General features: G+C 42.5%; 1 protein-coding gene across 1 annotated transcript in view; it reads left to right on the top strand.

The window, feature by feature from the left end:
* Nucleotides 1-2031: 2031 nt before the first annotated feature.
* Nucleotides 2032-12349, top strand: part of dnd1 (DND microRNA-mediated repression inhibitor 1) — a 16401-nt gene continuing 6083 nt past the window's right edge. Inside the window, exons 1-4 of the mRNA XM_050042994.1 lie at nucleotides 2032-2118; nucleotides 4472-4577; nucleotides 10506-10831; nucleotides 11800-11932. Coding sequence (XP_049898951.1) covers nucleotides 2098-2118; nucleotides 4472-4577; nucleotides 10506-10831; nucleotides 11800-11932 — 586 coding nt within the window. The 5' untranslated portion in view covers nucleotides 2032-2097. The remainder of the gene's footprint in view (nucleotides 2119-4471; nucleotides 4578-10505; nucleotides 10832-11799; nucleotides 11933-12349) is intronic.

Here is a 12349-nt window from a genome sequence, read left to right as displayed (position 1 = left end):
CTAAGTGTCGCCAAAGGATCAACAGCTGTAGAAACGTGCGTACAGCAGCCATGAAGTTGGCGTGAGGCACCGCACATTTTCACGGTCATTTCACTCTTGATACATCTGAACTTGTGGGAAAGGACGTACGCCACGTTTTTGTGCGTATGCACCCTTTGTACATGAGGCCCCAGGTCTGTTTGTTCTGGAGAAGAAATTACCTCTACAGATAATTTGGCACCTAGTACAAACCTCCCGAACAATGAACACTGAGGGAATTCTAGCTGGGAGAAGTTTCAGCTGTTTGCAATTTGCAGTCCTCACCGCTAGACGCCACTAAAACCCCCTAAAGCGTACACACTGAACCTTCCCAGTTACTATTCAAAATGTTGGTTAATTTTTGGTAAACAAGTTTATATGTAGAGCATGAGTCTTCAACAGGGTGTCCATAACCCCCAGGGGGCCCTCAGAGTTACAGCAGGAGGGGCACCAAATTGTTGTTTGATAATTTTTTGAATTTTAATTTTATATTTAAAAAAAATACACATGAACATTAATCCAACAAAGCAAATATACACTGGCTTATTGGTAAAATAAATAAATAATTTACAGTCACAATGTTAATAATGGGCAGGGTGTTACCCATAAATCCATGTCAAATGAATTCATAATTTATAAATTTAGGCTACAAATCTGTTGATAATATTATTTTAATAGCTTAGTACCATATGCACCATATAAAAGTGTCTTTATTCATGGCCCTTCAGGCCGCTCTACACGTTCAAGTAGGCACAGTTTAATATGCCAACATATTCTCTCTCAGACCTCATCACATATTGATGTTTGGTCATGGACTTTCCATGTCCACGAAGTGCAAGGCACCCTGGGTGTGTTGATTGTTGACGTTCTGGGACACCGTGTCAAGGTCAACCTGTTACATGCATTGTCTTCTTTCAAAATACACAACTGTTTTCACAAGAAATGTAACATTTACATACAGTCTCTTTCAAAATAAACACATTGTCAGTACAACACTGCAAATTGATGTTTTTTTTCCTTAAACAACAAAAACACAAGGTTGGGTATAGGAAAAAAGAACAGGGTTTAGCTTTAGAATCTCACGGGACGTGAATACTGCTCACTTGGGTGAACGTTGGTGTTTGTTGGACCCATCCACCACCCCTCCCACCAACCCCAGTCGGATTTTTCTGCCTTAACTTTTGTCCTTGTCCTGCCATGTTTCCCCCTGACGCTGCCAGGCGCCATTAAACTATAATGGCAACCGGCGGTGTATGATGCCGACATTAAAGGACACTTTTTCGTTGGTTCATGATGCTGCAAGTCACTGCCCAAGTGCTGGATCAGAGTGAGACTGGGCTCAAAATGGAACACAGCTACCCAGCTGGCACACGACTGACCTTACGTGTTGAAATGTGGTTGAAATTATGTCAGTTGTTGTTTCAGCATTAAAACAACATTGAAACAACATTCAATTCTGATGGTTGTAAAAAGTTTAACAAAACTCTCATTAATCAACACTATACTTTTCTGATCTGTTTCAATGTTTAAACAATTGTAAATTCATGTTTAAAGTGCAAGAATGCCTTCTTGTGGCATATATCTGGCAACACAGGTCAGCAAAACCATTGGGCCTTATGTTTTCAGGACCTTTCAGCTTTTTTGCCCATTTTAAAACATTTGTTAGAAAAGTAATCAAATCTAACATCACCGTGATTAAGACAATGAAACAGTTACATTAGGATACACGTTACATTTTAAATAGGATAATTAGAAATCTGTAACCTATTACATTTCAAAAGTAACTTTTCCAGCACTGAAGCCTACATGGAACACACTAATGGGTCCCCATAAGGCTGCTTCAATACAGACTCATTCCTTGTGAGTTTATCTTTCCTCGAATTTGACCTGCATTCACTACAAACCATAATCCCCCAAGTCCCGGCGCTGCGTCTGAACAAGCGCACGGAGTGCTGTGACAGTGAAGGCAGCGCCAGCGTGGCGTCGGCTCTAATTTACTGGCCAATAGCGGCCTCCAGGTGCGGCCACGGGCGACAGAGAGGCGACACTGCCCGCGCGAACACAGCAACGGAGGAGACGATGGAAGACAAGCAGAGCCAGGTAAGTTCCTCACTTTACTTTGTTTGTTTTAAAAATGTGGTTGTTTATGAGGTAAACGGACATCAACCTTTGAAAAAAAATTAAAACATAGGACAGGCAATTTAAACGGCAGCTACAGTGACAGCGCGAGGCAGCTTTGATCTGACCGGTTGGTTATGTAAGACTTAGGCTAATGTGTATTGGCTACATTGTTCAAAGTGCTTGCGCGGCCCGTGCTGCACAAGGTTACTTTGTTTGTCATGTTTACTTGTTTTAAAGGCGCTGTATGTAAGAATGTGGCCACGCTGGAGACTGATTTGTTTGCCCACGGGCGGCTGCCGTGGCAGGGCCGCGTCGCCGCGTCCTTGATCTTCGGTTTTCCAGCGGACCGTTCGAGCAAGTCCGGCTTCTCTGCTGCTAACGCTGCTGCCGGGATACAGCGGAGGAGACTGCTAATGCTATGTACCGGGACACTGCTAACGCTGCTGTAGCTCAGTCGTAACTGTAACTGATGCTGAGACTCTACTGACTGCGTGACTGGTAGACGGCGGTGGGTGGCGCAACAGGCCAAAACACAAATTCAAAACATAAACATGATTTGCGGACTGTAAAAATGTTTTTTAAATGCAAATATTCTGGCTGTGCTATTGTTGTCGGTGAGATCAGTATGTTATATGAACATTATTCCTTAGTCTCTGTGACATATTAGGAGGATTTTACGACTATTTGCTTTAGATTTCTTACATATAGCTCCTTTAAAGAATGATTTCCTGTTGTTTTTTCCTGACGCTGTCCTGCCTCTTGGTTGAGCCCCACCTGCCGCTCATTAGGCTGCATGTTTGTTTGGGATTGTTGATGTTTGTCCAGTGTTTTTGGAAACACAAAGGATATGTTTGGATGTTACTCCTGACAATTTTCAAAGTAAATCATAGTGTCTTAGAAATTTACAATATTTTCTAACTTTGAAGAAGCTATGTTTTCCATCCATTCTGGTGCTGTGTGGCTATTTGTTTGAACTTCTTTTTTCTTTGTCTCACAGCAAAATGATTTTATCTGTGCTCAATTGCTGGAGAACATTGAAGTCAATTGAGGAGATTTTTTTGTTCTGAGAAATTAATAAATAAATAAATAGACGCCACTGGAAATACCATTCACAAACTTGAACACCACAGGCCTGTCCTGCTTTGGAAAAAGGATCAGTTCTAGAGTGATTTTGACAAAATTGAATGTGAGAACCTTTGATCATGTAACAGCCAATATACAGCACCAATTTAAAAAAAAACAAACAAAAAAAACGAGACGTGTAAAACTTAAAGAATAGCAGAATGCAATGATTTGCAAATCCTTTTTGATCTATATTTAATAAAGGTCAAAGACTAGATAGCCTATTTAATGTTTGAACTAATTAGCTATGTTTTTTTTTTTTTGTTGCTTTGTTTTTTTTTTAAATATGCACTCATTCTGAACTTGATGCCTGCAAAAAAAGAAGCAGGCATGTTAACCACTGTGTTACATCACCTTTTATTTTAATAACACTCAGTAAGTGTTTGGGAAGTAAGGACACTAACTGTTTAAGTTTTGAAAGTGAAATCACGTTGTTACTTGATATACAACTTCACCTGTATTTTGCGCTTCATAATGTACCACACATTTTCAGTGGGAGTCAGGTCTGGACTGCCGGCAGGTCAGTCTAGTACCTGCACTCTTTTACTTCTGAGGGGTCAGTGGAAAAAGGTTAGACAAGATTCCTGCATCTACTTTTCTGTCACAACAGAAACTATCGTGCCCTAATTTAATGCTGCCATCAGTCTGTGGCTGGTGCGAGTTGGACCTCTGTCAAAAAATACACTTAGCCGGAGTAAAAGACACTTTTCTGGGGTAGACTTTTACAAGAGTGCTCCTTAAATATTCAGGTATTTTGACAGACCTTAGTTTCACTGTGGAGGTCTGTGATTGATGTTATCAACACTGTTACAGTTCAGACAATGATCAGCAACAGTTGGGTCTTGTCCGTATTATTTGTAGTGATGTCTGCCTGCTGTAGTCGCCTAATGTTCCCCTGAAAATGATGCAAAGCAATAATCTGCACAATTTAAAGGGGTTTCTTTGTGGTCACCAGATTTTTAATGGCATCAATTGCTCAGTTCACTCAATGAGAACAGTGTAATGAGTGTGGAAAATGAAATTACTTTGCTGCCCTGAAGACCTGGAAAAGGCCACATTTAAGATGTATTACAATATAATGACCAAAAACCAGTGCGATGTCTAGTTCTATATATATATTCCTGTACTGATATTATATATGAGCAGACTGTTAGCTATACCTGAAGTATACTTGATTGGTTGATTGGTATACTTTGTTTTCCCCTCTTAGGTGCTGAACATTGAGCGGGTGAAGGCTCTGGAAGCCTGGCTGAAAGCGACAAATATAAAGCTGACACAAGTCAACGGCCAGAGGAAGTATGGAGGACCACCTGAGGGTGAGAAAGGCTGCTCAGCTCAAACACACAGCACTTACACAAGACTACAATAAAACTAGCTTCTCGGAGAAACTCAAAGATACATACAGTACATGTGGAACTAAGTCAGTCGAGTTATTTTCTATCTAGGATTACTTATTTTGTTCAAGCAACGGTCCAGACACACCGTGCATTAACACATGAATGTGTGTGTCAACTTATGTGGTCACAGCTATAGAGAATCCATACGTTTTTCCCTTTTTTTTAATACTATGTATCACAGTTTATATGTAACCTGTACACATGTTGGTGCTGCAGTGGGTATTCGAGTGAAAATCTTGTGTTATGATGACAATAAGGCAAAAAAAAAGGATGCACAAACCCAGTCGATAGGACACTGTGCAGTGAGTCATTTGAAGTGATGTACAATTGTGTTACCACATTGCTTGTGTTTAAGCCAGGCAAGACTAAGTAGCCTGCATAACCTAAAATAATCCTACTTATGGTTGCTGCAGTTAAAATGTATTGTCAGAAATGCTTACGTCTCCATGATTGGGGCTGTTGCATTCACTTGTTGCCTTCTCCCCCTAAAATTCTGCCTGGTTCTGTGCACTAGTTCAGTCCGTCTACTTCCTGTCTTGAAGAAGGAATTCGTAGCAGATTGAATATGGCACATGGCCATAGTGAGAACACAAGTTGGAAACCGCAGGATTGCTGGTTGGAATCCCGACTTGGGAAAGCCAGTCTTGTGGTCGACAGAAAATCGTCAGTTTGGCAGCTCGTTTAAGCCCAGTTGGGCTAAAAGAGATCCTAATAAAAACTCATGTCAGAAGAAACCTCAATGTGGGAAAATTCATGATGGGTGATATTGTATCTTGACAATTGTACTTTAGCATAGCTATACTGGTTTTAAGCAAGCAGCAACATCCAGGGCTGAAAAGTAAGGCCAACGCAAAGTGCCCAAGGCTGCAGTTCCTCTAACGGCCACTTGATGCTGGCTCCAAAAGCGAGTCAGTCCCCATCATAGACTGTATAACAATATGGACGTAGTCACCATGACGTCACCCATTGGTTTCTGAGGAGCGGGTTTGAAGCTCAAAGTAGGCGGCTCTGGCCGTCGCCATCTTGGCAGTGCCTGACTCCGCCAACTCCCAGCCAATCAAAAATGGGCAAAGAGGCGGGCCAAATGAAGCCTGGTTGCTTAAACACGCCCACCTCGCTCGAAGCTGCTAAGTTTGCTAAGGCTAACAAGCTACGCTACTTTGGCTAGCCCTGTGGTGTTGGCTGCTCCCGCTCATGCTCCTGCTTGGTGCCAGCTCCCTCACGAAACAAAATATCCAAAAGGCACAAACACGGCTGAGAGGTCAGGTTCAATGACTTGAGACGACCCCTAGCAGACAGCCAGCAGCTAGTTAGCCACCCATAATGGCGCGACCTGTTATTCAAAGTGACCACGCCCTTAATTAAGCGTAACTATAAGCCTTAATAAAATTTAAACGGATGAGTTATAAAAAAAAATTCACCCCCCGTATAGTTGTCATGACAGGCTGTAAACATGTTTATTTCTGCTGTAAAGTTGAGCATTTTAACATGTGGGTCTATGGGGATTGACTGGCTTCTGGAGCCTGCCTCAAGTGGCCATTCAACCAACTGCAGTTTTTGGCACTTCGGCATTGGCTTCACTCGTCATCACTGGAGGTTGCCTACATAGACCCCCATGTTAAAATGTCTCACTTTACAACAGAAATAAACATGTTTACAGCCTGGTCCAAAAGGGAAAAAAAATAAACGGTTTTGGTCTCTATAGCTAACTCACCAATTTAAATGTTATCAAGGCATTGTCTTAAGGTGGACTGTTAAGGCGGACAAGCTATTCTCATTGTGGTGACAATCTCAGCCACTCATAAACAGATAATGGAGATATGTCTGACTAGTGAGTCTCTCTTATTGAGTGTTAACATTTATTGTAGTTGGGTTAGGATTTATTATGATGTGAATTTCTTAATACTGTTTTGTATTTCATATTTATATATTTAAGTATACTTACCTACCTTCACAGAACACAAATTTGTGCGTTTTTTTTTTTTTTTTTAAGTATCATCTTCTCCTGGTTGTTTACAAAGCCCTTAATGGTCTGGCCCCATCCTACATCACAGACCTCCTAACCCTTTGTTCTACTTCCAGGTCCATCAGGTCAGCTGACCAGGAGTTCAAGGGGTGTCCAAGTCTCTTAAATTATTGCTAGTGCTACTGCTAGCCGACTTTGCTAGCTGTTTAGCCCCTCCCACCTAGGAAAAAATGCGAGGAGCTAGCGCTAGGAGCGATGAGCGAGCATTGTCGGTTTAAGAGACATGAGACGGCCTTACTCTGAAGCGTCACGTGAAGCGACGTCCATTCCTGATGACGACGGCAGAACTAGATCTGCTGTATAACCGAGCCAGCGTTTAGCGTACATCCCAAGTCACATTATATTCGCTGATCAAAGCCGTAACCCCCCCCAATTTGCCTCACAGGGCTTTACAGCATACAACATCCCTCTGTCCTTTGGACCCTCACAGCTGATCAGGAAAAACTCTGCAAAAAACCCTTTAACGGGGGGAAAAACCGGTAGAAACCTCAGGAAGAGCAACTGAGGAGGGATCCCTCTTCCAGGACGGACAGACGTGCAATAGATGTCGTACAGAACAGATCAGCATGATAAATTAACAGTAATCCATATGACACAATGAGACAGAGAGAGAGACAGAGAGAGAGAGAGACAGTGACAGAGAGAGGTGCAGGACAGACGGTAATGACAGTAGCTTACAACAACATGAAAGTAATAATATTAATTAATATTAATATTAATAGGCTAATTTATATTACCTACAAGCTATTAAACATTATTCCACTCACATGACATGCAGGACAATTACTGATGGGCAAATGTGTGTGTGTTTGTGTGTGGTGTTATATCAACACGTGTGGTTCTGGACATGAGCTGCTGCACATTTAACAGCCACACATCACCGACAGTCCGCTGAACAACGCAACGGGTTGTGAATGAAATAAACTTAATTACAACATGACAGTCTTGCACGAAATATCATTAACGTTACTCTTTGTAGTCACGTAGGCATGTGAATTACAGCGTTTCATTGCAAAGAATGCATGTAACGGGTACACTTGCGCTGTTTCTCCGCCATCTCGTTCAAATGTGCCAGATGTAGAGGGCGGGTATTTATACGTCATGGCGTTCAGCTGAAAAACTCTTCCGGATAGGAAGCTCTCGACCATCCTAGCTCGTAGCTGCTTAAAGCTTGCTGCTAGCTCCTAGCGCTAGCTCCTCGCTGCACAAATAAGAGACTTGGGACGGCCTAGAAGATGGCGGACCTCGAACGACTTCCGGTTCAAGCGAGGAGCTAGCAGTAGCACTATAAAAATAAGAGACTTGGGACGCACCCAAGGGATTCAAGCTCAGGGGTGATCGTGCCATTTGCTATGTCTGCCCCCAAACTGTAGAACAGCATCCCCCTCCCAATCAGCTCCGCCCCCACCCCTCGTTTAAGTCCAGGCTCAAAACCTGCTTTTATTTATCAGCGTTTGAGTCTTTTCCTGACATGTGCCTGTACATGTTATGTCTCTGAATGTTTGAGTTGTGTACCTGACAGTTATGTTGCCTCTCGTGTATGTGTTTTTAGTGACTTCCTTTTGTACAGCCCTTTGGTCAGTGTGAGTTTTTTTCAAATCATCATTATAAATAAATTTGAGTTGATAATTTTAGCATCAGTGTCAGAAAAAAACCCAAATGATACTCAACTCGTCCTGTAGATCAGTAAAATAATGCAAAAGCATTGGCAGGAATGTGTATCATGCCACCTGTGTGCACATATATTGTGTGTCCTCGAGCCTGAGCACGAGACAAACAAAACAGGGATCCACTCCTAAAAAAAACAGCTGCTCTACAGAGGACCCTGCCAGAGATCAAACACTTGACAGGGCACATTTTGGCCTTTCCCTACACTTCTCACAGTGTCCCAGCAGGACAAACCCAGCTGCCTCCAACAGCACTGATGAGGAGCTCTGATTAAGGTGTGGCAGGTAGCGAGGCCTTTTTCTCAGCAGACACGCAGACTTGTCATGGTAGGAAACGCACAGGTGTTACTAATGACATTATCACTGAATCTCTTCCATTCAAGTATCCCAGTAAGCCACCACAGTGTGACACTGAGCCAGCATGAAAAATACCAGCATCCTGAAACTGAAGCGGCTAAATGGAATTCAGCCATCATTCCTTGCCATTATTTACACCTGTGCTTCTCTTACTGTGACACCTCACTAATTACTCAATTGAATTATCTGTAGCTAATTAAGTGATTTATCTAACTGACTGCAGCTGTGTGAACAGCAAAATCTGCAAATCTCTAAAAATGCTGGAGTTGTTTTAAATTAAATTGCACTGGCTGTGTTTGTAAACACACTTATATGACAAAGTGCTGTCATCAGAATAAAAGCGTCTCATTTTAACACGTGTTAACGTAAGGTTTCATGTCTTGAGAAAAACAAACTAGTTGAAACAGTGAACTGATGGAGCAAAGTCACAGATTTACTATGAACTCAGACTCTAGACTTATTTAAAGCATATTGAAAATATAACATGGAAGGTTTTTTACTCCATAATTTCAAATCTTTTACTCAATAATATTTATGTGATCTTGAGGAAATTATCACTGCATACTTGGATTGAATTGGTTGCTGTTTGATGAAGAACATTTCATCATAAAATGCAACAATGATTTATATTCAGGGATGATCAGACACAATGTTCTGATGCTCTGATAAAAACTTGATACGGGTGTTTTCATTATTTCATCATAAATTTAAAATCAGGAGTTTAATGAGAATTGGGCCAAAGCAGCTTAATCAAACACATTATTTTTACTACTGGAAGGCTGAGGCATGTAGGCTGAAGCTATACCAGGCTGTGGTTGCACAGACTGTACTTGTTAGTAAGATTGGTTAATTGTTTATTGTCTCTTCAGGGGGATTGTTGACGAGAATAAAAAGACCAGACAACTCAAGCCTTATTCTTTAAAGTTGGGGTTGGCAGCTTTTTTTTCACATCAGTGGGCAAAACTCCCATAACAGACTTTGAGCATATTGTAATTCAAGTAATCTGAAAGAAAACTAAACTCCTGCACCTCCTCCTGGTGTTGTTTTTCAGGCTTTGGAAAATCTAGCCTGTGACAGGAGACTTTGGGCAATCACAGTTCATTTCAGAGAGAAAGGGCATTCCTTTTGGCTCATCCACAAATGCCGATGTGCGTGCACATCCCTTCAGTGAAAGCCTGATTCAATGCAGTCCTGCAGAGAAAGATGCTATTCCAGCACTGTCAACATCGCAAAGCAACCCAAGACAAAGCCGCTGGCCACCAGCCTGTAAGCTGCTACGGTGGCTGTCTGAAGCTCCATCTCCCAAACTGCTGCTTGCTTTTCCCTGATGAAGTAGTCCACAGCAGCAGGAGGCAAGGCGGAGGGACTGGCTAGCTAGTTATTGTCTCACTTGTGGTCTGATAAACACAGAGAGAGAGAGAGAGAGAGAGAGAGAGAGAGAGAGAGAGCAGGAAATGGAGGGACTCAGCAAATGAGCCGTGTGCAACTTAGAGTGAAATAAATAAAACACTTGGTTACTATATGAAGCACATGCATATATGCCCATGGTCATCCATTGGGAGGGGCGTAGGACAGGGAGCTGAGATCTGCAGTAGGAGGGTATACTTTCAATTTCTGAAGGGGATTTTTTGCCTTTGCAGATTTCTGCCTGCCCCAGCTTTAATGGAGATCTTAGCAGACAGAGTAGCAAGTAATTGTGAATTGGTAGATTTTTCATTTGACCTGATGTGAAGTGATAAATACAGAAATAATCAGGCAGCATCATCATCTCCCATCTCCTCTCCATTCTGCTGTCAGTGTGGGACGGGCCCACCCCAGGGGCCCGCTGTGAGGTGTTCATCAGCCAGATCCCACGGGACACATACGAGGATCAGTTGATCCCCCTCTTCAGCTCTGTGGGGCCCCTCTGGGAGTTTCGACTCATGATGAACTTCAGCGGCCAGAACCGCGGCTTCGCCTATGGGAAATACGGCTCTCCAGCTGTAGCCACCGAAGCCATCCGTGTGCTGCATGGTCACGTGCTGGAGCCAGGCTTGAGCCTCAGCGTCCGCCGCAGTACAGAGAAGAGACACCTCTGTATCGGAGACCTGCCAGCCTCTACCAGGCAAGAGGATCTACTGCAGGTACAACAGCTCACAGAAACATAATGTATTTATTTATATAATCATTTATTTAAAATTTAATATCACTTAATTATCACAATATTTTCTGTGTCTTTCTGCGGTCTTGCATCCCAGGAAATTGTCTATCTTTGCAGCCACTGTACTGCAAACTTTGAAGGCCTAGTGACAGTCGTTACATGATGTGACGTGTTTTGGCTAAAAGTTGGTGAACAAAAACAACACTGATATCATTAGAAAGCTAAGAATCTCCTCTTTCTAAAAGTCTCTGATGGAGAGGGATAGCAAGGGGTAAGCATTGTGCTCATTTTGCTAACAAAGGGGATGGTGTCCCCGTCCCCCCTCGGATTACTTATTGGGAATCAAACAACTTTGAGGGCTGTGGTACATAAAAGGATGGCTAAACTTAAGCTATCAGGTGGACTATTGCTTATGTTAGCTTACCTCATTGCCGTAGAAAGCTGTCCTGACACCACCTCCAGGCTAGCCCTTTTACTTACTCGTAGGTGTGACTGTTTTCCCAGGGGGAATGCTATCCATACTGAAAGACACTCGCTATTAGAATTAAAATCCTTTGTGAGTTCAGGTTTTAAGTTGAAGGGCAATTGATTTGTTAGCATATAAAAAAAAAACACCAGCTCTCATAAGTTTTACCAGTACTGCAGAGTGCATAGCACTTTCTCCTGTGCCCATGATGTCCACCCACCCTCTCTTGTAATATTATCTTCCGGACTTTTTAGCTGTCATTTTCCTGTATAAAAACACGGACATTGTTCAGCACTCTCTGTCCTGCTTTCATACATATCTGGACTGGCCATGACCACTTCACTGACCTCTTATGTTGAGTTGCATTTAACCCACAAGGACCGAAAGCTTATGGGAAGTAATGAAATATTAAACATTTTAGAGTACTGTTACTGCTGTATGAACGAATATTGATTACTGTCTCTGTGACAAATGTTTTCTCCCAGGCTCTGCGAGCGCTGACAGAGGGGGTGGAGAGAGTGTCTCTGAAGGCCGGGCCTGGTATACAGGGGGTGTCTGCCATAATCGCCTTCTCATCCCACTATGCTGCTTCAATGGCAAAGAAGATGCTGGTGGAAGGTAGGTGAGCTCCTGTTGATGGAGACGGACTGATACATGGGATCAGTGTATTGCTGGAACTGTGGTCCCATTTATGTTGTCAGCCTTTCGTATAATGCAGAATTTTTATGCCTCTGAGCCAGCGATAGTCATGGCTGGAGGCAGTATGTTGTCAGGTTGTAAGTCTCATTCTTGTGAAGGCAATATCTCAAGAACACCTTGAGAACATGTCTTCAAATTTGGCACAAATGCACGCAAAGCTCTGCATTTATCTCATGAGCGGAGGCTACAGTCAAATCTAATGTCAGGTAGGGCTGCAACTAACGATTATTTTCATTGTCGATTAATCTGTCGATTAATTCTTCGATTAGTCGACTAATCATTTTATCGAAAAATGTGTTAAAATGTTGAAAAATGTCGGTCTGTTTCTCCCAAACC

The sequence above is a fragment of the Epinephelus moara genome, chromosome 4 (genome assembly GCF_006386435.1).
Source record: "Epinephelus moara isolate mb chromosome 4, YSFRI_EMoa_1.0, whole genome shotgun sequence".
In the NCBI taxonomy this organism is placed as follows: Eukaryota; Metazoa; Chordata; class Actinopteri; order Perciformes; family Serranidae; genus Epinephelus; species Epinephelus moara.
Note: the sequence above shows the minus strand (reverse complement) of the source record. Positions and strands in the feature narration are given on the sequence as shown.